A 24,622-nucleotide genomic window follows, 5' to 3' on the forward strand; every position below is an offset into this window, starting at 1 on the left:
GTTCTGTGCTAGCAGACAGTGTTTGCATTGGGGAGTACCTTCTGAAACAAGTGTAAACTGAACCCACGCTCTTCTCTCACACCCTCTAGCCTTCAGGCACCCTGCTAGCACCTGTGCAGGTGCCCCTGGGGAACCTTGCTCCTCTGCGTGGCCCTGTGGCTTCTCCAGCTGGCATCCAGCGTGGCTCACTGCACTCGGACATGGGCAGCTCTGTGGACTCCGGTCTTGTAGACAGAGGAGAAGCTCAGGTAAGATTGTCTTCTCTGGGAGCACGCCCAGAAAAGCAGACCCTGCAAGAGGTCACGTTTGGTGTTACTTAAAAGTTTCAAAGACAGTGTTTGTGACCTCTCTGTTCTGAAATGCTTTGGACTGAAATACTTCTACTGTTCCACTATATTTCTTGTCTTTTGCTGTTTCTAAGGGGTTCAGTGATAATTTTTATTTCTTTAGCAGTTTGAAAGACAGAATAGTTTCAGTAGTTGAAAAACTGTTGATTTGAAGTGAACTTTGATTTCTACCCAGATGAAGCATACTGTACAGGTAGTGTAAACTAATAAATAATATTTATTTCATCAAAGTGATAGAAACAAAATATCTGCCACAGTCTTGACTGACTCTATGTGAGACAGACAGGTTTTGCAGGTGTGCTTCTTTTGGATAGGAGCCTCTTTTTTTTTGTAAAGGGAAGTGAAACCTCATAAGGAATGCCATCTCCTAGCTGGACGTGGCTCTGTAAAATAAGGGTAGCAGCATCATCCTGAGCAAGTTCTCAGAATTCAAAAACTTCCTTTCCACTGCTTCGGTGGGTTTGTATCTCCCCTGTTACTTTGCCTGTCCTCTGATTTCCCTTTCTTTTTGACTTCACAACCTGGAGAGACCTGTAAGCCCACTAGTAGGACCAAGAAGTTGCTGGGATTGATCTGTGAAGAGTTCTTTAAACACAATGGCTGTAGATAAAGGGAGGAGTGAAGAGGAAGACAGTGAGGATGAGGTAGTTGGTGTGTATTGGCTCCTCATATATGTCAGTAACAGCAGTGCTTGAAGCCTCAAGGAGTGGAAAACTGTGATACTACTCCAGTAATGGCTGATTGACTGTGGTGATTCAGTTTGACTTCAGGCTTCAGTTTGCACTGTGCTTCCTGTGTGTATCTCTTGGTTGCCAAAAAGTGTCTAATCCTGTTTTGTCCTCCCTGTAAATCCACATCTGCCCCCATGCATTTCCAGAATGAATTGACTGTAGGCTTATTGCTGTGGTATGTTTCTCTGGCTCTGCTCCCTTTATTTCCACTAATTACAGACCCTCAAGTTCCTTCTGTGCAGCCTATGGCATTGCAGAGATCAGAACTCAATTTTGGCCATTTCCTTTTTTGAATACATTTAGAGTCTCCATAGGACAGCAGGACTCTTCAAAAACCTGCACATGGATGTCAGTGCCCTGGGATGCAGTTTTGAATCTGAGGTAAGAAAGGCACAATGAAACAGGTATGTAAAACTACTCAAATAGAAGAGGAGCTGTGGCACTGCACTGCCCATGTGTGGGCTGCAGGAGTGAGAGTCCAGGAGCAGTACCTGAGGAACTGTTTGTAATTCATGAGAAATAACACCCTGCATCGGGGCTGATGGAGAGGAATGCACAACAGCAGGGCTGGGAGGACAGTGCTTGTGAGAAGCTAGCTACTCACATCACTGCCCCCCTACAGAGAGTATCAGAAGGTAGATCTCTCCTTGAAGGAGAGTGCTTCCAGTCTGACAGATAGCATTTGAGTTGACAGCACCTTTGCACAAGGTGGAGCTTGAATTCCTGATGAGCGAAGAAAGAGAGAAACGTAAAGCAACATAGGTGTGACAGGCAAGGCAGAAGTCATTTCTCCCAAGGAATGACAGAAAGAAGAGGGTCTCAGATCTGAGTGGTGCCACTGCTGATGCTGTGGGAGGAAGGGTTGGTGAGGAAGAGACACGGTTTGTTTCCTTGTTGCTTTTTTTCAGTCAGTGCAGAAGGAAGGCTTATTCTCAGCAGAAATTGCAGCATTGTCATTTGGAGAGTGGAGAGGGAATTTAGTCTGGAGACACCATCCTCGCATTGTCATTCATTTCCGTAAGAATCTCTTAGGAACTTCATTGTGGACTGGATACGGCAGCTTTTTCTGTGTGTGGCAACATAAAACTCATTTTCTATCTTGCGCTGCTGATGAATTACATTGCTCAGACTCTCAGCATCAGCAATGAGTTCGGTACATGCATTGCCTTGTGCAGACATTTTGCTTTCCCTGCGGGTGTGCATTCTTTGCCAGCACTTTCTTAGCAGTGATCAGGCTTAAGATGACAGAGGGACAATGTGAAGTGCGTTGCAAGCAGCTCTAGTGATTCAGTCTGTCTGCGCTGACGTTAATCCTTTCTTAGCACTTTGAAAATTCTGTTCCAGCAATTGAAAGGCAAATTAATTTCTGTTAAAACGATTTCACTATTTCCCTCATCCTTTTCACAGTGTACAGAAAATTAAGCTGTAAACTACTTTGGAGAACTCATTCATAGAGCTGGGCAGGACTGCAAATGTTTGTAATAAAGTGGATGCAGAAAAAACACAACACAAAAAAAAAAAAACAGAACAAAAAGGCTTCGACTGTCTCGTCTCCAAACAAGAAGCTTGTCAGAACCCAATTCATCACTGAAATGTTAATGTGTCCAGGAGCAAAGAGTTGTCTTGGCATTTCAGTGACGTGGCAAGGCTTCAGGAATCTATTATAAAATGGCAATTGCTGCCCAACAGCCAGGCTGTGTCTCAAAAGCTAGTAACTCAGATTGGTGATATCTCAGCCCTGATAAAACATCAGTGCCCCGATGGAAAATATAATTTGCTTGTAACTCCATGAGAGGGCAGTAGAAAAACGTTCCTATGAGTGAGTTCTCATCCTGCATCCCATCTCTCCAGCTTTGTTCCAAAATGGAGAGAAGGAAAGAATTCATAAAACAAGCTCTGTGGAAGGTGAATCTAGGAAGTGATGGGGTGAAAAAAGCTCGTTTCATGAAATCTGTGGGTCAGGGCTGAATATCCATATTCAAAAATAAAAGAAGTGTGAGAGTGTAATGATGTGCTGAGGTGCAGGGATACTCCTGAAAGGGACAAGAGGAGGAAAAGATCTGGAAGCACCTCTGGGTGCTTGGATTGAGGGTCCCATGACAGCAGGAATAATCCACAGACTGCAGTGCTTGCAGCTTGGGAAGCTTTATTGCTTTGCCTTCTGTACAGGTCAATCTCTGGGTAAACAATTGGAGTCAAGGGGGACCTTTATGTGAAGGGGGATTAACATGCAAAACTCTGTTAGCAGATGGAGATGTGTGAAAGGGAGCTCTCTCTGTAAATAAACATTATGCAATACAGTGTACATGTTATTGCAGAGATGTATACACAGGCAGCAGTGTTGCTAGTTCCAAGGATATTAAGACATCCATAAAATATCAGTGCCTCGATGGCTGGTTAGAGGGGAGGGATGACTGATGTGTCACAGCCTTGCTCCTTTGCGTCCTGGTGAAGAGCTGCTGTGCTCAGTTCTTACTCAGACTGTCACAGGCAGAGGACCCCAACAGCTCAGAAGGGTGCTGTGTGAGTATTGGCTAGCAGATGTTACCCCGTTCACTAGGATAACAGCAAAGCAGAGGAGGAGAACCATGGTGGCCACCTGGCTGATGTCACTGAAGCTCATCTCCAGGACCAGAGGAGTCCCACGGAGGAAGCTGGCAGTCTGAGAGAGGTGATGAGTGGCTCTGACATTGCAGCCCTGCTTGCATGATGTCACAGAGCTTTGCTTGCTGCTTCCAGTGTTGTGATGTGGATCTGATTGTTGCTTGGCTTGTTTCTTTTGCTGCTTAAAGTATTACGTGTAGGAAAGAGGTGTAAAGTTAAGAGCAAACGCTTCCCAGATGCTGCCAGACCTACCCCATTCTTCTTCTCTGCCTGGGAACAGCCTGAAATCAGGAAGCAAAAGGGGAGCGTGTTCAGACTGCAGAGGAATTCTGTATGCAGTATGAGGTGGTTTGTTTTTTCCCCTCTCTTTTAAAGATAGAAGGATTGTGAAGGTTTTTGTTGTAATCTCTCATGTTCAAGCTGTTAAAATCCAAAGTGGCATAGTCATCCTGTTATGGGAGATGAATAAGATGCAGTTTTGTTGGCTGCTATCTGCACTGATTTTTTCATCCCTGGATTGGATGCTTTTCCAAAAACCCGATCCCACTGGGATCAGTGTGGGTTGCTGGGTTTTTTTTTTCCCTATTTGTTTTCCACCAATTACGCTGATCACTGGGAAGTCTGGAAATAATGTATTTGATAGGCAGAAATTCCATATGAGTTAGTGTCACTCAGCTGCAGGTGAAATGTGTTGCAGCTTGTGAGAAGATCAGCTAAAGCCAATTATAATCTGGATGGCTCTTCCTTCCCAAAATCTGTAGCAAATCTGTGGTCTCTTTTTTTACACAAGGAAAACCTCCCTCCTCTTCCAGCTGTGTCTGAGTGTCCTAGTTCCCTATTCTGGAGAGCTAAACTTGTCATCACTAAGGTGTAATGTTAACAAAAAACTTCTGTATCTGTCCTTAAAGTAGGATTCTACCAAGTAAAGAAATTATTCTGGGATGTTCTAGTAACTGAGGTAAATTTTACTGGAGAGAGGTCTTCATACGTGCAGAGTACCATTGGATACATCTGTATGTTGTTGCATGTGCTCCCCAAAGGGAACGATCTGTTTATGGTTTTTAAGCCTAAGAATCCTCGTTGGTCTCATCTGGCACATCTTTTCTTGGACGCTGTCAGATGTCCTGGGGAAAGGCCCTCGTCAAAACTCCAAACCAAATCTGTCCAAACAGAAGCACATCTAGTGACTCGTCGTTCCAGATGCTCTTATCCCCAGATAAAAGGAAGCATCGTGAAGATGGGCCCACTGGAGTGTCACTAAAGGAATGGCACCACCACGCACATTTTTCTGGGTTCTGGAACAGAGATGTTAGCCAGACCTTTGAAGAGCCCCCTGTGGCTGGCTAGTGATTCAGTGGTGTTTGTGAACCTCTGCTAACCAGGCACTGAACTGGAAAGAGGCCATAAGCTTTCATTTATTACTTGGCAGATTGCAGGTGAGGCTCTGAACTGTAGTTTTTTTGGAAAGTACCCAGTGATTTGATTTCTCTGTCCTCCCCTCTGGTCTGATTGATGACTCTGTCAGCCCCGAGAAGGTCTCTCAGACAAATGATGTGCCCAAGACAGCCTTTCAGCTTGCCGCAGCTCCGCGTTCAAAACTGACAGCGTTCCAGTTGCACTTTGATAAAAATACATCGTTAAAATATGCAGTCTGTGTATGGTACACACTGTACGCAGGATGCAGCTAATGCTTGACAAGATACCACAGCATTAATAAAATAGCGAGAAAGTAGGAAATGCAGGCAGTTTTGTTTGCATACCGATGAGGGAACCTTTTCCTGCTTCCTCCCAGCTATCACGCTATTTGTTGTGAGTTTTGTGGGCCTCCCCACCACTGGGAGATGCAGCTGAACCTTTGGGTGGCTGAGTTCTTGCTTGGGATTGTTTTTCCCAAGGCCAGTGGGAAAAACATATTTCTTAGTCTAATATCTTAGTTGAGTTCTGAACCAAACCGGGACTAGAGTGGCTGCTTATATCAGTGCCTGCACTCAGCTTGTCCCACTGGGAAGGGGGGAGGCTGCATCCTGCCTGCCCTTCTCTAGTTATTTTGTGCTAAGTTTCTTGCAAACTTCCACCTCTCACCAAACAGACTCAATATAAAAGCCTCCTGCAGAGCTCCCAGGGTCTGATGGTCCTTACAGCAGCCACTGCTCACACTTAGCTACTCGTGATTACGAAAGCAATGGGGTAATCTCAGCCCCAGGAAATGAATGAGTTTATCATAATGTTCCTTTCGTTTGGAAGAGCCTGTATGAAAACAAAACCAAGCTGGTCTTGCTGAAGTCACCCAAAGCTTTGTGATTGTTTTGTTTGCTGTAGAAAAACCCATGCTATTTTCACCCAGCATCCTCTCAGAGAGAGAGTGAAGAATGTTATAGCTATAATTGTGTTTGACTTGCTGCCCTAGAAGGAGTCTTTAAAATCAAGACATGCTGAAGGAGAGTCTTCCTTGGATTCTGGCGACGCGTGCCCTCCAACTCCAGTTAAAGCCCTTTCTGGAGTTGCTCACAGTAGCCTGTCTGACCAGAACAAAGAGGAATCTGATGAGAAACTCGCTGGGAATGAAGGACTGGGTGAGAAGGCTGCCGAGGTGCAAGGTGACGTCTCTGCAGCTGATGAGCTGCCACAGTCTCTGGAGGAAGGGAGAGCAGCAGGGACAGACGTGCCCAGCAGTCCTGGGCAACCTCGAGCTGCATCTCCAGATGCTGAAGCTGCTGAAGCAGATCAGCTGGCAAGCCTGGCTGTCACCGTTGACACCGTGTCTGTTGATGAAAATATAGTAAATGAAATGAGGGAGGAAGCAGCTGATGTGAAAGCAGACAGCAGGCTGGATGCTGGCAAAGTAAGCGACCTGCCTGCTCGAGTTTGGTTTGGTGTGGAATCTGCTGTGGCTGTTCCCACTGCTTTGTGAGGCCCTGATTCAGGAAAGCATTTGGAGCACTTACTCATTTTCTGTTTAGTCAGCATAAGTGCTTTCCTAATCAGCAATGTGTTCCTGTGGGGGGGTGGGGGTGGCAACGAGTGCTCTGAATTCCCAGATTGGTTTCTTCAGTACTGAGCTAGGAAATATTCTTCTACGCATACACAAAGTGCTGTCCAAAGCAACTGACAGGCAAAAACCCTGGACTGTGACGCATGTTTCAAGTCTTAGAGGAGAAATAAGTCTCAGCTTTCAGTGCTGCCATCTGTACTAAGCAAGCAGGTTTTATAATGAAGTTCACACCAAGCTCAGCTGTCTGTACTGCTTTGTTTCTCTCCTTCTGTTGTTTCTCTCAGCTTATGTAGAGATGGGGCTAAAGTGTAAAGTGAGCTGCCAGCTGTGATGTTTACAGCTCTGCAGGAGGATGCTGAGAGGGAAGTGTGAGGTCAGGGTGGGGAAGGGCCATTCCTAGGGGCTGGTTCCTGAACTGCTGCTCATGCCCAGTACCTTTGTAGTGCTGCCTGGGAGGAGAACCGGCCGTCAGCACTGAGCTGCACCGAGGCACCTGATTGTGCAGGCTCTGGCAGGAGATGAACCGTTCTGCACCATGAGGTGCAGGTGGGTTAACAGCCTGGACCCTGCAGCCACGGTGCCAGATGCATACCTTCCAGTTCTGTTACCCGTCTTCCAGAAGTGTTAAAGTGAGGCCTGACAAATGATACCTCTCCAGTCTATTTTCTTCCTGATAATGTTGGTGATTTCTCTAGTTCTGCTGCTATGTAATGTCTAAGAAATGGTAAACCATATGACTGATTCTGGAGAACATGTGCTTTCTTGAAGAGCTTAAAACCCAAATCTTTGCTTTTATAAGGACTCTCTTTACATGTTTGGTTGGGTCTGCTGAAGTCAGCGGGACTGCGTGGGTGTTAATATTAAACAGTTCTGTATTGTTTCATTGTGGCTGGGAATATAGCAATCTGCACTGCAAGTAGGGACAGCAAGGTGCTCTATTCTTGAAGCTGTGGAAGAAGCTCTGTTCTGCGTGGCTTCACCATTTACTTGGTGGCCCAGGGGCTTCTCAGAGCTGCAGAGATCCTTGCAGAAGGAACGAGGCAGTGAGGAAGTGCCTTTATCAGGGATATTTGAAGAGCACTTCTTTGCCTTCCCCAGTCCCATCTCCTACGTGCGTCCTCCTTTCCCAGCCCTTTCTCTGTGGCGTTCTGTGATTGCCTTGTGGGTTACACCCTTCGTATCTCCTAAGATGTTCATTCACCTCAGACACTTGCTGTTTTTCTTCCTTATGGTATACAGAGACCAGATCTGTCTTCCAGGTATCATTTGTTGTCTTTTTAGTTGGAAATGCCTAAACGAAGCTGCAGGGCTAACACATGTACTTATCTCCTTTCAGCTTTCCAAAGTATCTGAGAGCAGTGAATGCATGGAGGACTTGCAGGCTTCTAACCGCCTGGACCAGGAGCTGATCCAGCATGTGGTGAGTCACCAGGAGTTCCTTATCCTTTGGGGATGGGCTTTGCATCCCTCTGGGAACACACAGCCAGTGTAAGGTTATAGCCATCTCTTGTATCCCCAATTCATGCAGTGACCTTACTGCTATGGCACAGGTCACTGGTGTCATCCTCTGCTTAGCTCCCTTTGGTATTCAGGAAGACTCTTGGAATACTGAAGCATGCTTGTGCTTAGCAAATTCCTGAGCCAGCACAGGCTGTATCAGATGAAGTGGCTCGATCGAGGACTATCTGTGTTTGGAGAGCAGTGCTTCAAGAACCAGCTCTTGCTCTGAAGCCCTCTAGCTCCAGGGATGTGCTTTCTAGTTTGAAGCCAGACCCAAGTCAGGCACTCAGTAAGATTTCCAGGTCTGCCTGTGAGGTCCTGTCATGTGTAATTCCCATAGTTGGAGGCTTGTGGTACTTCTGCAGTCAGGTATAGTGAGAGACCTGTACTGAGCAGGAATTGCAGAAAAGTGCAGGTTCATTCTGTGGGTGAGGTAATAGCCCTGGCAAAGTAGGTCACTCATAGCTGGGACTCCACTTGGATAATTGCAAAATGGAAAATAATAAGCGATATAAAATCATGCTTTAAGGGATGAAACAGCTTTTTTTTCTAAGGGAAGTGTGCATGGCTGAGAGTCCTGGCTCCCGAAAGTTCCAGGGGGAGAACATGAAGGAGGGTAGCCCTGAGGTGAGGGGTGAAGTGCCCATCAGCATCTCTTCATCTCTGCAGGAAACTGCTGCTGCCATCTGCCAGTGGGAGTGGAGGCAGCATGGCCAGAAAATGGCTGCGAATATCATTATCTATCAGCGTTAGTATGAGCCTGTGTTGGCAAGTGGCTGCTGTATCAAACAATACCTTTTCTAGAGCTTGCTTGTAGGCATGCGTGTATGCTCTCTCACATGCTGTGCGTGCAGCCAAGTGTGTGAACCCACAGCCTCTGCCAGTAGGGAGAATTCGGAGTGAGTAGCCCATGGGCAACTTGCAGGAGCTGACTTCTAGGAAAAAATATCTTAGAAGATCTGCAACAGTACTGGAAATGGAGCAGTAGAAAGTTGGGGGCTATAGGTGCACCATATCATGCATCACCTGCGCCTGCTGTGATCTGTGGCATAGAAGGATGCGTGAGGTAGTATGGCAAGGCTCACTGCCCTGTAGCAGTTCCATGATGCCCTTATGTAGAATTGCAGTCCACTGGCATCGCAGGGAGGGTTTCCTTTGGGATCATCACGGAGGAGAGCCTCATTGCAGTGCAAGTGCCAGTGCCTCACCTGTGATGGTTCACGCCAGCAGCTCAGTAACCCATTACCTGTGTGTGTCCCTACAGCTTGGGAAACAAAACCCAACTTGCTGCTGTCACGATGCTGCCAGGGCCATCTGACTGCGATACAGATATAATCTGTGCTTGGATGAAGGCCTGAATCTCAGTGGAGCCATCTCCCGTGTCCTATAAACCTTTCTAATTGTAGTAGCTCTAGATACTTGTACTGAATTGCTGTCAGTGGGGTGATGAGTGAGGATTCCTAACTGTGTTCAGATTTTCTTTTCTCATCTGTCAGGATCTCTCATGGGACCGATGAACTGATCCTATTCTTTCTTCTTCAGGACTTGGCTTTCCAAAGCCAGTTTTCTGAGCGGGTGTTGGATGTAGATGCTCTGTCTCCTGCTTTAGACAAGTCTCCATGCAAGGTAAGTGCTTTATCTATGATTTGGGACCAATCTTGGAACGGGCAGGTTAAAACAGTGCGTTGTGGCATACTAATAGCAGGATAAAGCTATTGGCATAAAGATTTTGAGGCAGATGGAGCACTCTGACTTCAGGGAAGGGATCAGATCAGCAGTTCTAGCTCAGCATTGTGTCTGCAGAGATGCAGGGAGTTGCAGCCACTCCTGTGAGGAGAAGCTACACAAATACCATACTCTTGGGAGGAGGTGGTTTGTGGGTGATGCATGTGTGCAAGTGTGCCTTCACTGCCCCCAGTTACACGCATAGATAACTGGTTTTCCTGGGGAGTGCAAGGAAACCGAGTCTGTTTGGCTTTTTTTTTCTGTTGTTGAGTGTATTTGTCCTTTTCTTTCTCATAAGCAGATGAAGAGAGCTTGTGTAACAGAGCACAGTAGCAGAAAATGAAGAAATGGAGGTTACCTTCCACTGACAGAGAAACTTAATTTTAGGCATTTGCTTGCCTTGCCTGCTTTCATGCAGGGGAAACAACAGGATCCTTTCAGTCAGTCTGTGGCATATGAAGGAGTGTACATATGCATGCACACATCTGCTTCCTACATCACATTGGCCCCATATGTAGCTATGTTAGGGCAGTTCTGACTGAAGATTGCTGTGCCTCTTGAGATTTTTATCCTCGTCTTCTCAGCATGTTGCCAAGTTCTCCTTCATAGCCCCACACTCCTATTGAGCCCTCCCAGCTATCCCTCTCCTGCACCATCTCAGCTCATCAGCACATTGGCTGGAAGAGCACGCTGCACAGTGAGGCAGAGGGTCAGGCTCCAGCTGGGGTTTACTCAGCCTTGCTCTGATTGTAAGTGAGTTGATCAGCTGCATTGGAGGAGACCTTGAGTGGCAAACTCACCACCTGTCCAGCAGAGAGGAGCAATCCAGTTTGTTAGGTTGTCTGGAGAATACACCTGTCCTCTTGTGCCTAATAATGAGCATAATCAGATGTGAAGGGAAAACAAAACATATGCCTGCTGTGTTCTCCCCCTCTCCCTCTTGCAACAGCACAGTCATTGTGCATACAAATGTCTTGTTGGAGCAGACACATTTTGAGTTTTTTACAGCCTTGTCTTGAGGAGGGAGAGGTGGATTTGAAATGGTGCCCCCTGCAGAACTGCAGCTGCTCTTTTGTGTCAAAAGACAGAGGCTATTTCAAAATGAGACTCCGGATTGTTGGAATGTGTTTTTTTTCCATGTAATGGACTTGCCTCGCTTTGAATATACTAGCAAAATATTCTTCTTCTTTTTTTTTTTTTTTTAACTAAAAAGGACCTCTTCAATGGCACTGCACATGCACAACATGGGAGGCTTTCAGTTAGCGTGGTTTGGCAGGAGCTGTGTTAGATTGCAGTGGCAGTGTGGGCTGCTGTCTGCTAGACTTGACTTCTCTGCTGGCAATGGGAAGGTTGCTCCTTTCACCCTTCACTTAGCATGCATTTAAAGTGCTGGCATCCTGCTTTGCTGGCATTGTTACCGAGCTGAGGGTGATGGTGGTGAGGAGCTGGAAGCAGGCATGGCATTGGAGCTGTCACGTGCTGGAGACCATAGAAATCCTCCTCTCAAGGCCTCTTGGGGACTACACTGTGCGAAGAGGAGACAGCCTATTATCTGTCATCCTGGCTTTGTATTGTGAGTGTGTGAGATCTTTCCTGTGGGACTCAGCCTGGTGCTGAGCAGGACAGCAAACCAAGCTGCCAGCAGTACTCAGTGCTTCCCAGGGTCTGCTGGTGGTCTTGGAACAACGAGAAGGACAAAGCTCTGGGAATTTCACAGGCAGGGCTTAAAATCCAGCCCTTGTTCCCTGCAGGCACGTGCTCTGTTCGCCTTCCCAGATATGTCTGCATATTCCTACAGTCTGGGATTTCTGGGGAGGGGCTGCTCTGGGAAGGTATATTGGGCAGGAATGCAGCAGAGGTCCCAAGCATGGGCTCAGCAGCGTTACCTACAATTCATCATCTTTATTCCCCAGAAGATCTCATTCTTCGTTTTTCTAGCTTCTTTCCTCTCACAGGCAGCAGTGACAGAGCCTGTTTTGAGCCAGGTGATGTTTCCTGGGCTCCTCAATTCTCAGGAATTGAAGTCATTATTTAGGCTGGAGAGGTGGGGAGCTGCTGGGAGAGTTCTGACCAGGCTGATGTGATGGAAGGTGACAGCACTTGCAGGGAATCCTTCTGCTGTTTGCTCTGCTGAACATTTGCATAAATTACTGCTGTTTTAATTGTGTTATTTTGGCCCTGCTCCACATTACATTCCTGCATGGCAAGGGCTGAGCTCACCTGCTGTTTGTGTGGTCCCCAGGAATTTGTGGATGGGCTCTGGGGACCCATATGTAGTGTCCAGAAACCTCATCAGACAGGAAGGACTGTTGGTGCTTTCTCATGTGGGACTGAGGGTTTGAAGAGGGGAGCTGTTTCCCCTTCCTTGGGTGAATTACACAAGTGTGTGTGTGTGTGTGTGTGTGTGTGTGTATGTCCTTGCGCAGAGATGCCTGGTAGATGGCAGGTGGGAATAGACACAGCTGACTATTTTATATTCAAATGTTTGTTATTATAAATATTTCCTATTTCATAAGTAAGCCACCTGAAGTCACTCTTAGCATGTTACTGAGGGACCAGTTTAGTCAGCATCTGATCTGTTCTGGAGGGTAAGAAGTCTCTTAAGGTAGGTGTGACTGCATGAAGTGTAGTGCCCATCGTGGTCTGTTTGGGAACCAGGATTCAAGGCAGGACTATTGTAATTCTGGTCACAGTCAATGCATCAGTTTTCTTTATGGCCACAGTACATTATTTCATGTTTGTATATGTGACATTCCTGCTTTAAAAGATTTGTCTTACATTATTCAGACAGTTTATGGTTACTTGGATATGTAAGATGGCCTTCAGGGGGGAATAAACAACCAAAGCTGATGCTGAGAGTGCTGTGTGCTGGCAGAGAGTTCATCTTCTGTACTGAAAAAACAATCCTGAGACCAATAATAGTAACACAACCTGGAGAGCTGAGTTCCCTGATGTCTCTGTGCTGATGGAGCCATTCCTCCATGTGTTCCCAAGATATCTCAAGACCTTGGTTACATGCAAGTGAGGAAATTAATGCATTCAGCTGGGCATCCTGGAGTTGCCCTGTGGATGCACTTTAGTCCCTGGGCTTGGTGCTGGTATGTTGGACCAGAGCAGTACTGCTTTTCAGTGGAACCACTGTAAGGTCCTGGTAGGCTTTGATGGCAAAGAAGCCAGAAAACTCCACACTGTTTGCTTTTACCTGCAGGCCCAGGAGCTGGGAGAAGAGGAAAAAGACCAAAGCAAAGCCAGTGTAGATGAAGAGCAAAGCAAAAGAACAAAAGCTGCTGAGAGGTATGGTACAAGCAGAGCTAGAAAGGAGGCATAGACAGCTCTAGCTGCAAGTGGCTTTCCTGTCTTGTCTGTCCCTGCTGTGCTCAGGTCACTGTAACCTGTACAAGAGTTCCCTGCAGAGCACTCTGAGTTCCTGCAGTGTCTCACAGAGTCTCTTCCATTCAATCTTTCTTTTCTCCCACCACCCCTTTAGTATCATCTCAGCAGTTTTCAGCATTGTTTCAGCTTCTGGCTGGGAAGACAGCAAAACTGCCTGCCTTGCCCTTCCTCATGATTACCCCCAGATGTGGAGCTGGCTTTTCCATTTCCCTTATAGCTATCTGGCTTTTATCTAAGGCTATGAAAGTCACTCTTGCCATGATGGTCTGTTTTCTCATGGTGTTGTGCCTTGTGGCATTTAACACAGGTGAGTTAGGCCCTAGCCATTGCCTGATAACAGACCTTGCAGGTTCTGGGGCCAGTCAGTGCTGGTTTGGCAGGAGAGTTCAACTCCAAAGTGAACAGTTCAGTTCCACTTCCTTCCTTAGAGGTGTCTTAGAGCAGATTGGCCTCTTTTGGCCAAGCATGAATGTTAAGCTGTTTTGTTATCCTGCTTTGTGGACATCTGTATAATACAACAGCTGTAACCCCAGGAGCACCACAGGTTTCCCAACCTTTAGTTACTATTGAGGACTAGACTGTCTAGGGGAGCTATTTTCCCCATTTGTGAAAACTTGTTTAAAACAACTGTAATATTGTGCTGAGCAGAGAGCTCCGTGGTCTCTAGAGCATCCTGCTCTGCCTTTGAGAGTTGCAACATGTGGCATTTATAGATGAATTGTGTCAAAACTCTTAGCCTCCACACAGTGCTACGCAGCATTCTGGGACACTGGGAACGAAGAAGCTGTTGCTTATGCCAGGAAAACCTGTGAACAGAAGAAGCTGCAGTCCATCTTAATGACTGGCTGTGTGCAATTGGGATTCACAGCTTTGTGCTTGGAGGAGCTGTTCACATGAAGGTCCCTAAAAATGTGTTCTGCCCAAGGAATTCTCTTTATCACTTAGTACCTGCTTCCCAGCTATGAATCCTCTCCACTCACTCTGCCTGTACAGCTACGTTGTGCTTGCTTAGTCTCTCTTCTCTGTGCTTCCAAGATGAAGTAGAACCATAGATGTAAACATGCCTGCCAATATATTTCTACCTCTAATTTAGACTACAATGTGAGTGTTCCTAATAGGGCTGATTTATCTTGGGGAAATTCTGTAAGGACTTGCAAAGAGAGGGAGGTAATCCAGCAAAGATATTCGACATTTTGAGGTTGACAGACAAATTATACCCTCAGCTGCCTGTTAGTCTGGCAGTGCTCGAGGTGGTGTGAATGGTTTGGAGCTTTGCTGGGGCTTTGGCAGCCCCGTATTGGACAAATGAGGCCCCTTGGCAGGCATGAGTTTGTGCTGCAGACTGCCCATCTTGAGTCAGCTGCTCATCCCGTCTTCCCTCTGTCTTTGTCTACTTGGAACAGTGGCTAGAATCTAATCTATGCTAATCTGATATTCTGTTACCTTTTTTGTGCTGCAAAGTGAGAGGGATCAAAGTGGTTGTGAAGCATCAGAACAGAAGTGTGTTGCTTTAGAAAATGCCAATGGAGAAGAGGCTGTGGCCCTGCAGCTGGAGGAGGAATTGCCGGATAGCCTAATCGATCTGGAAGAACTTGCAGCCCTGCAAAAAGTGTAAGGGCTTCATTTAAGTCCCCAGCGTTGTATGCACAACAGCTTTTGTCCTTTTTTTTTTCCTGTTTTCCCCTTTATTTGAAGTTACTGTGCGAGGCTGGCACGCTAGGAGATGCAGTTTGGTGGGCACAGCAGAGCTTGAGAGCATCTCGGCATGCAAATCCAAGCAGCTGTTCTCCTGGCAAGAGTGCCGAGGTAACAGTCTGTCCTGGGGAGGGTGAGAGCAGCAGCTCAGCCCTTGGGGTCTGTGGCACAGGACTCTGTGGTATGGAAAAAGATCTGTTTGCTTTGTACTTGGAAAAGCCTCCTTAGCAGCATCACTAATGAGGCTAAGCATTTACACACCTAAGATAAACAGTTTTCCCCAGCAATTTGCTTGCTGAGTAGTACTGAGATTGGAAGGAGGGAGAGGAAAAAAAATCCTCTCGCTTTTAGAGTCACTGGGAACACTGTTTGGTTTGGGATAACGAGGTCAGAGCAGAAGGTGGGAGAGCTCAGTTTCTCTGCAAAAGCCAGTGGTCTGTCACAGTACTAAATTGGTGGAGTTTGCTGATAGGTACCTGCAGTTTCACTGCAATGAAAGTTCTCAGTAGAAGTGAACATGCTGACTTTGCTTTCTGTGTCAAATGACAGATCAGCAGAAGTAATTGGAAAAAATAGGCAATGCATCTATCAAGACAAAGTGGTGGAGAAGCAATTTGGTTTGAAGACAAGTATCTCCTTTTTTTTTAAAAAAAAATTTGAAATTGTGTAAATGTGCATGTGTTGGTTGGATAGTTATTTAAACAAAAATTTGAACAAAAAGAGCAGTTTTGGGTGGAAGTGCTTGAGGTGCTCTGCAGAGCAGCCTGATAAATGGCACCTCTTGTAGGCATCTGTGCAGTTGGCCCGGAGCATGCAGTGTTACAGAGGAGCAGTAGTGAAACAGGATTTTTCCAGGACCCTACTACCCTTTCCTCTCTCTCTGTTCTTTTGCTAATGGCTGCATAAGTAACCTTTTCTCTCTGACTCAAGGTTATATTACTAAAGCTGCTATTTCCCTTATTTCAGGCAAGACAGAGATCTCTGCCTTATGCTAGCAGTCTCGGAGCATGATGAGAAGACCTTGCTGCTTCAGCTTTCACTAGCACAGAATAAGAATTTTGTCCTTAGACTAATCTTCATTTCTCCCTCTTCTCTTTCAGACCTTATAATTTTGCTACTCTATGTCTGAAAAAAAAAAAAATACTTAATTAGAAACAGATTGGATTTGAATTTTTGGAGAGCTTAGGGCTTTCTGTTGCCTAGGGCTGGCAAACTCCCAGCACACTTTAGATGGCAATTGCAGAAAAATACCTGGTCCATTAGAAATGTATTGCCAATCCCTGGGTTGGAAGCTGGTGCTGATTGCATCTGCTTTTATGGTCCTAGGCAGGATTTCATAGCTGCTAGACCCTTTGTGAGGTGAGGCTGTGTTTCCCTCACCAGGTGTGCTGTAGCAGGTCCAAATAAGAGTCATTCAGGACCTAAGTTCTGTTACGACTAGGTTTAATTTATCAATCAGAGTTTAGCAGTCAATGAGAGTTCCAACCAGTTGTGCCTGGAAACATCCCCCAGCTGTTATCTGAGATAAAGTGCTGCTTGAAGCTTGGAGGATGTGCTGTGCGTTCCTCAGTAGGCTTGTAGAAATGCTTTCCTGTGACTGCAGCAGCAAAAGTTCAGACGTAAGGCTGGTGAGTTTGGCTGGCAAGCATGGGAATGGATTTGTTTTCCAGGCATGTTGTAGGGAACAGTGACAGCATGACTTCTGTACCAAGCTTGTCTTCTACCTGTGTGCCCTCTGCCTGCCTACACTGCTGTTCCTCACCTCCTGTGTGTGAAACAGCAAGTGCTCCACAGCAGCAAATAAAAAAAGTGGCTGCAATCCAGTGGAGATTCTGCATTTCCTTTCCTTTCATAGAAAGGAAAGCCTGTGGAGTAGGTGGCTTTGAGATTTTTGGTTTGGAGGTGATACTGTGTGTGGGAATGCTGCTCGTTCCTGTTGTGTTACTCAGTTCTCTCACCCTTTTGCCAAAGGAGCTTTTTCTTTTTGATAGGCAACCTGAGAAAGAAATAAAACAAGAGCAGTCCTTGACCCAGTCTAGTGAAGAATCCCTGGAGGGAATAGCCAAGGAGCTGGAGAAGGAGGTTGAACAAGAGAAAATGCACTTACTGCAAGCAAAGAAGGAGAAAATCCAGCAATTCCAAGAAGAAATGAGGCTACAGGAGGAGGAAGAAACTCAGAAACTTTATCAGCAAAAAGAAAAATCCCTCAGGTACTCTTTTGCTTTTCCTGTTTCTCCTCCTTAGTCTTTCCCAGGTGTGATTCGTTGCTGGTGGCAGCAAGTTTGTGCTGTGTTATAGGCCACCATGAAACAGGAGCTGCTTTGTGGAGTTGTGGGTGGAGGCAAGAATAGAGCTCTTGAGGTGAAAAGGAGTATGTCCTGGCAGTGACAAAAGGATCTGCACATCCTGAAATGGGCAGTGGTCTGCTCTCAGTGCTGCAAATGCTCAGAATGCCTGAGGAAAGCTCTCCCTCTCGTACAGGCATGAGAGCATCTTCCTTGTGTCCTGTCAGAAGAGCTATGATTCGATACACATGCAACTTTCATAGAGCTGTGAACTTGTCTCTTATTGTTAACCTGGGAGAAGTTTCCAGTTCACTGCTTGGAGCTTTACCACCTGGCAGACTTTCAAATCTTTGTCTAAATGGTAGTAATAGGGCTGGAAAATTGGGGCATTAGAGAAGATGAGGTTACCCCAGAGGAACTATTTGAAGCTCTGATACTGCGTGTATTACAGAAGGACTTCCAAACAAGACTTTAAGGAATAGGGCATAGATTTCTACGTGCAAAACCCAGCCAATGCAAGAAGATCTAATAGCAACCCAGGGAGCAGAACAGCAATAGGAGCGGTGTCCTCTGTTCTGGGGGATTTTTCTCTCAGAACTTGTATTATAAACATCAGGGCCACCCTTGATAAGCTCTTAGCAGCACACAGGCAGCCAGAAGAGCTACCTTGACATGAAGCACTGTGGGAATGCTGCCTTGGGTGCAAAAGAGGACAAAAAACTGCACCTGAAGGGAGAAATGTCTAAGCAGTGGGAAAAAGGGTGTTGTGCAAAAGCATGAAGCTTATACTAATGCATCCAGCTACCTTGGCTGGGAATCTGCCTTCATTTCATAGAGATGATTTTTATGTACCTGGGAAAAAGGTGCTACCTGTGATGACGATATAGTGAGCCTTTAAAATACACCACAGGAGCTTGATGCTCAGGGGCTGTGTCTTCTGTGCCAGCAGCCAGACTGTGAAGGTATGGAATGGAATTAAGTGTCTGGAACTTTGGGAATGCATCTCTCAGGCATGTGCAGTGAGTGGGAGCCGATCTGTATGCCTTGGGGAGGTGGTTTGAAGACATTGGAGCTTCCTGAACCTTTTACTTTTTTCCCCTCTTTTTTCTTCCTCCTGGCTGCTCATCTCTCAGGACACTGAAAGAGGATTTGGCAAAGGTTTGTGAGGAGGAGGAATTACGTGTGAGAAAGGAGGAAGCTGAAAGACTCTCAAAGCTGAGAGCCACCATCACCTCTGAGACTGAAGCAGAGAAGGAGAAGATAAGGTGAGAAGTTTTGCCACAACAAGCAGGAAGCTGCCATCCCTATGGACATAAGCTGTGGGTTTGAGAGGGAAGCATCTTGCATGCCATCAGCATCCACTCAGGGGATGTAGTAGCCAGCCTGAGCTTTCCATAGATGCTGCCTTGCCTTGTTAGTAAACTAGGAATCATGAGGACCCAACTATGATGCTGTTTGCTGTTTATTTCTAAGGCCTTTGCTGATTCACTCATGGTTCAAAGTGTACATTGGTTCTCAATTTCTTCTGGAATTTTCATGTCTGATCTTCTCTTAGCTCTGGTTCCTGAATGGAGTCCAGTGTTAAAGTACCAAATTCTGACTGGCTTCTCTGCTCTTGTAACCCTACCAGGGCAGAGCAAGAGCTGGCACTGCAAAAACTAAGAGAAGAGTGGGAATCCCTGCAGGTAATGGAGAAGGGGAGCATGGAGAGGAAGAAGCAGCTTGCTTTGGAGAAAATGAAGCTGGAAATGGAGGAAGCTCAACAGAAAGAAACAATCAGACTAAAAAAAGAAAAGGAACAATTCCTAAGGGAGCTTAAAGAGAGATTAGAAATGGAAAAGAAAAAGGTGAGGCTCATTTGTTACAAACTAGAGCCAGATCCTTGCTGATCATGCTGACCTGGCTTGCACTGCAATGCTAAAGTTAAATAAGATGAAGTAATGCCTGCATGTGCTTTGATAATGACTGTTAAAACACAAGGGAAAGATGTTTGGCATGCTGGTAGAGCTGTGATCGGGCTGGGGGGTACTCCCCCTGCTTTGTTACAGTGAGGATTAAATAATTATTTAAGTGGCCACATTGCATCTGAAGGAAAAAAAGATCATTGTTTGTCTTGACCAAGCTAAAGCAAACTACCTTATCAGGCTAGAATACCTCTTGGGTGTTGCCTTAGCACTCTGAAAGGCTTGAGGTTCTTGAGTAGGGGCAATTGATAGTCCTTCAGTGGGATGGTGTGTCTGAGATCCACTGAGATCTTCTGGAAGGGAAAACATCCAGAGAGTATATTGTGTATTACTTGTTTTGAAAGGGCTTCACTGTGCTTTTGATGCTTGTGGATAGATGTTAATTGCAATCTTGTGCAGCATGTCCCTATAAATGTAGGATTTTCAGCAGACTGTTTGGCTTGTGTTCCTGTAGGCTGCAGAGGAGCTAGAGAAACAGTTTGCAACTGAACTCCAGCAGCTGAAATCTGCAGCAGAAGAGAAACATCGAAAGGTAAAACACAACGTCCCTAGAATGTCAATTGCTTTTTTGTTCCTCTCTATCTCCAGGTGTGGGCAGGGTGGGTGGCATTAATTTCTTCTTCTTCCTAAACATGGTTCTGGTCTGGCTCAGCATTTGGGCATGTTCCAAGTTAGAGGGTGGTGGGACTTTACACACTGATCTTTGCCATGCTTCTTGGTCTCTGTAGGAGGGCACTAGAGAGATCTTGTCAGAAGGGTGACAAGTCTCTGTGGGTGGTTTTCATGGCAGGTCACTTCTAGCCTGCAAACCCAGATAGCAGAGGCACAGAGGAGCGAGGAAGCTTGGCTGCGTGAAGACTTACAGAGAGCAGAGGAAAAAGTGCAGCAGAAAGCATACCGATTAGCAGAATATGAACGTGAGGCAAGTATTCATCCTCAATGCTGTAAGTTCTTTCTTCTCCGTTGATGTTTTGTGAGGTCTGAGATGCAGAGTCCCGTACCCAAGGGTGTCAGTGGTGCACATCAGGGGAAGGGACACTCCTGAAGCATCTCCTTTCACAGAGTGCTTGCTTTCTACTATCTAGGCTGTGGCCTGATCCCACTTGCAAGGTTCTGAGTCTTTCTGTTCGTGTGGGAAGCTGCTCTCTTGGGGAGCCAATACAGTGATTCAGTGAAGCCTCTTTGTGTCATCATTGCAGCTCAGTGAGCTTATGAGTGAGAAACGCCATGAAGTGGAAAAAGACCATGAGAGGAAAATGGCAAGGATGAAGGAGGAGCACCAGGAGGTCCTAGCAAGGATTCAGGATCAGTATGAAGAGGAGGTACTTCTGGGGAAGTGCAAAGAACTGGGAGATCACTGTTGGTCAAATGGACTGTACCTGGGCTGGCACTGCTGCTTGCCAGCTCTGCTTATCTCAGCCACTCCTAGAGTGGGGGCATCTCATTTGTTTTAGTGGTTTTGCTGCTGTGTAAAGCAAACTGAGGCTCAGGTTATGAGATTAACCTGTCAAAGCGTTCTGTGCAGGCAACTTCTACATACATTTGTGGACTTCTGTACTAGAGAAGCTTTTTAATGGTTTTCTAGTTGCCTGTTCTGGAAAGCCTCCTGTCACACAGTCAGCAGTGTGTGACAAAGCTGTAGACTATCATGGGTCATTTCTTCTTTCCTGGGCCGTCTTCATAACAATATTGTGCCTATAAGCAGCAGGCTTTAATCTTGCTGAAATTGATACTTGCGAAGGACATGTGTGATGAGCTGGTCATATAGAGTGTGTGTCCTTTGTGTTCATGGCTTGCTGAAGAGCTTCACTTGGCTGCTTTTTCTTGTTTGTATTCCGTGACAGGAAAGAAAGCAAAGAGCAGAGCTGTTTGAAGGCCTGCGAGGTGAGTTGGCACTCCTCCGACAGCGTCATGAAGTGGAGGTGAAAGCTCTGCAGGCAGAGCTGGATGAACGTCTGACTGCACTGCAGCACAGACATGGGGAGAAGGTGAGGAGGGTGCTGCCTGGCAGTTTGGGACTTGGCTGCTTTGGCCTGGGTACTGTGACACCTCCATGCATCTGCCACCCTCTGTAGCCAACAGTAATACAAGTGGCAGGTCATTCTCTCCTGGTATTTTTTGCTAATTGCTCTGGTGGCTGAGCTCTGCGTGGTGGGTAAGGAGCTTGTGCCATTCGCTCTTTAAGTTGACATCTCTGTGTAGGAAAGAAGACTCCAGGATTCAGAAAATGAGCTTGAAATACGTGCAAAGAACATTAAAGCAAGATCAGTGCAGCTTCTTAGCCAGGTGAGTCAGCCGTGTTGGGCTTGAGACATTTCCTAGCCTGAGCTGTTCCCCTGGCTGCTTCCTCGTGGGTTGTATCTGCCACCCAAGTTACCAAGTTTCAAGATAAAACTTCTGTCCTGAGGGCTAAGCGTTCTTAGTAGTACAGTCTCATGGTTAGTGGTATTTGTGGTGAAAGTCAGCGCCTTGGGTGTGCTCCCCTGCTTTGGGAGGCAGTATTTGAGCCCTCTGTCACTTACAGAATGGGATGGGAAGGGATGAAGCAAAACTGAGAACGGTGTTCAGGTAATCTTGAATTGTCTTGAAAATGAGGCCTGACCTCTATATTTCAAGTGCTGCTGAGCATCAGCAGTCTCCTCTACTGGCATCCCTATGTTCTGATAGTCACCTGCTTTTTCTGCTGTGTCTAGGAGGAGTCTCTGAGAAGGAAAAAGCAGCAGTTGCTAGATGAAGACAGACGGACTGAGCGAGAAAGAGACGTATGTATGCCTTGGCTCTGGAAAGGATCTGTGCTGCTTTGGTTTTGGGGAGGATAAGGGGAGTATGATAGAACCATGGCTTAAAAAAATGCAAGCAAGCTATGTTCTTTTCTAAATTATGAGTTTGCAAATTCCTTGCTGCCCCTTTGGCTTGGCCTGGAGAGTCTTCCTGCTGGCAGTTTGGTTAGCTCAGAGGTATTTCCCAAAAAGAGCAGGCAGCCTTTTTCCCCTAGGATTGATGTGTGATGTGTGTTTCTAGCTCTGGGACCTCCCATGAACTGTGCAGATAGAGAAAGTCTCTTGCACGCTGTGTGCTTTCACTCCATTGTCAGGGAAACCTGAGAGAGTTTTTTGTTTGTTTCTAGGAAGCTGCTTTAGCTTCTCAACTCCGCCTAGAGGAGAATCGGAAGGAGCACAGCGACCTTCTTGAGTCCATCTGGCAACTGCGTAAGGCTCTTGAAGAGCTCCAGGATCAGAAAGCTGAGCTGGAGGCGCAGGTGGATTTGTTGCAGACTCGAAGCCAGAGGCTACAGAAACGTATCAGGTGTGTGTGTATGTGCGAGAGATTTCCTCTAGTGCTCAAAATCCACCTGGTTACTGGTGTTGTCTGGAGGTGTTGCACGAGAAGTTCAGTTGTGTTTAGGAGCCAGTGGCAGTAGGAGATTGTCTTAATGGTAGTTGTCAACCTGCATTGCTAGTGTCTGATGTAGCCCAGCCCTGGATCTAGAAGTCTATATCTGCAACCTGCTGTACAAAGTCTCTTATTTGTATTTATTCCTGTATGTGGGAAACTGTATGAGGCAGCAGCTGTAAGCTGTTGTGAATCCTTGTCATCAGCATGTTTCTGTGTTCCTGCTTGTCTTTCATGTCTGGCCCTTTCCTTTCTGGAATCTGGAGGTTGCTTTGGACACTTGCAGATAGTTTACTGGGCTAGGAGGACCTGCAGTCTAATGAATTGCTGCCATTGTTGCCTTTTCATGTGGCAGTGAGCTTGAGGCAGCTGTCAGGAGCAAGCAGGAGATTTTGAAAGAATTGGAGGCAGAAGAAAGCGCAGAGTCTCCCAGAAGGAAAGCTGAGCTCCATGTTGAAGACCTGAGAGAAACTATTCAAGCTGTGAGTAGCTGCGGAGGTATTTGCCTTGTGAGATCTGAGGCTGTAACTTTGTGAAAATTCCAGCCTTGGCTCTTTCTGCCTAAACTTGTTTCAGATGCACTGATGCATTCTTCTTTGCCGGAAGACATCAGTGTTTTGTACTTCTTGTTGCTTTCTGCCTATTATTAGGGGAAAAGGAGTGTGGGATGCCTGAGTGTCCTTGAAGTCAAAAGCAGGACTTGAGTCGGGGATGGAAACATCTCTGAATTCTTAAAATATCACATAAAAATATCCCCAGCACTAGTCTTGGATCAGGGCAGTAATACAGTGATGTCATTCCGAATTTTTGCCCCTAATTTGATTCTAATGGGGCCCTAGGGTTCAATTTTCTTGTGCATATCAATCAGTTTTTGAAATGTTTCCACTCTTCAGCATTCATCCAGAGAGCCTGCTTCCCCGCCTTCTCAAAGCCATGAAGACAGCAACTTCCAGTTTGATCAGTGAGTATCTGTATACCAGCTACTTCAGAAAATGTGGCTTACTTGTTTTTTTTTTTCTTTGGGTTTTAGAAGTGAATGTTTTTGCTTGAGTATAATATGCATTGCAAATACAATTTATTCTGGGGGAGGGATCTGCTTGAAGCTTGCTGGATGAACAGCCAGCACAGAAAGCCAGAATTGTACCTGTTTCTTATAGAGTGAGGAGCTACATCTCTGCTGAAGGAGTCTCCATCAGAAAAGCCAAGGAATTCCTGGTGCGTCAGACCCACTCCATGAGGAAGAGGCACACAGCACTGAAAGCTGCAAAGCAGCAGTGGCACCAAGATGTGCAGAAAGCGCAGGAAGTGGTGCAAGATCCTAACAACTCCCAGCTCCTGGAGGGAATGCGCAAGAACCTGGAAGAGGTGAGTCACTGAGCACTGGCAGGCATCCATCCCATCAGCAGGGACAAGTTCACAGTTGTAGCTCTGTAGCAATTTCACTCTTGCTTGAAAATCGATCCCTGAGTACTTGTCAGTTCTGCTGATACGCCAACCAAAGACAGGGAAAAGGTCTTCATTTCCTTCATTGAGAGAGCAGTCCTATTTGCAGATTTTTTTGCTGCAAAGCTGTTGACTCTGTTGGATGCAGGATTAGGAAGTGACACCCCTTTTTCCTTGGGGTGATGTTGCCTAAGCCTCGTTCTTTCCCCTCTGCACGTTCCTTTTTGTTGCTCTGTAGGACTTGGGAGCAGTTTTACTCCAGCAGCATGATTTCTTGTGCCAAGTAGAAATGAGATGGTGAAAATCACCGTGACCACTAAAGTAGATAATTTCCTGTCGTTCTTGGGTAATTTTCCTCCTTGGCATGGCTGTTTGATCCACTGCAGGAAGCCAAGCAGCTGGACAAGATGAAGTCGGCTATGCGGAAAGGACAGGTGCTGCTGAAGAAGAAGGAAGAGAAGCTAAGCCAGCTGGAGTCCTCCCTGTTGGAGGAGGTGAGTACAAGCATCCTGCTTGGACCTGCCCAGCTGCGCTCCCAGTTTGCAGAGCT

General features: G+C 46.3%; 1 protein-coding gene across 13 annotated transcripts in view; it reads left to right on the top strand.

The window, feature by feature from the left end:
• The window catches only part of CEP164 (centrosomal protein 164), a 43,853-nt gene that overhangs the window by 6,802 nt on the left and 12,429 nt on the right, over positions 1-24,622 (top strand). For 5 of the 13 annotated variants that reach the window (XM_040652181.2, XM_040652185.2, XM_040652179.2 and 2 more), the window contains 22 exons: positions 90-248; positions 1,382-1,459; positions 3,639-3,749; positions 6,090-6,524; positions 8,011-8,094; positions 9,717-9,800; positions 13,108-13,193; positions 14,754-14,903; positions 16,979-17,197; positions 18,406-18,537; positions 18,903-19,119; positions 19,691-19,768; positions 20,027-20,158; positions 20,436-20,558; positions 21,081-21,224; positions 21,439-21,522; positions 21,930-21,998; positions 22,364-22,542; positions 22,985-23,111; positions 23,523-23,590; positions 23,787-23,994; positions 24,459-24,566. In XM_040652181.2, the coding sequence (XP_040508115.1) occupies positions 90-248; positions 1,382-1,459; positions 3,639-3,749; positions 6,090-6,524; positions 8,011-8,094; positions 9,717-9,800; positions 13,108-13,193; positions 14,754-14,903; positions 16,979-17,197; positions 18,406-18,537; positions 18,903-19,119; positions 19,691-19,768; positions 20,027-20,158; positions 20,436-20,558; positions 21,081-21,224; positions 21,439-21,522; positions 21,930-21,998; positions 22,364-22,542; positions 22,985-23,111; positions 23,523-23,590; positions 23,787-23,994; positions 24,459-24,566 (3,075 nt within the window). The remainder of the gene's footprint in view (positions 1-89; positions 249-1,381; positions 1,460-3,638; positions 3,750-6,089; positions 6,525-8,010; positions 8,095-9,716; positions 9,801-13,107; positions 13,194-14,753; positions 14,904-16,978; positions 17,198-18,405; positions 18,538-18,902; positions 19,120-19,690; positions 19,769-20,026; positions 20,159-20,435; positions 20,559-21,080; positions 21,225-21,438; positions 21,523-21,929; positions 21,999-22,363; positions 22,543-22,984; positions 23,112-23,522; positions 23,591-23,786; positions 23,995-24,458; positions 24,567-24,622) is intronic. The other 8 variants (XM_040652189.2, XM_040652190.2, XM_040652182.2 and 5 more) reach the window with 7 other exon arrangements.

The sequence above is a fragment of the Gallus gallus genome, chromosome 24 (assembly GCF_016699485.2).
Source record: "Gallus gallus isolate bGalGal1 chromosome 24, bGalGal1.mat.broiler.GRCg7b, whole genome shotgun sequence".
NCBI classification, from domain to species: domain Eukaryota; kingdom Metazoa; phylum Chordata; class Aves; order Galliformes; family Phasianidae; genus Gallus; species Gallus gallus.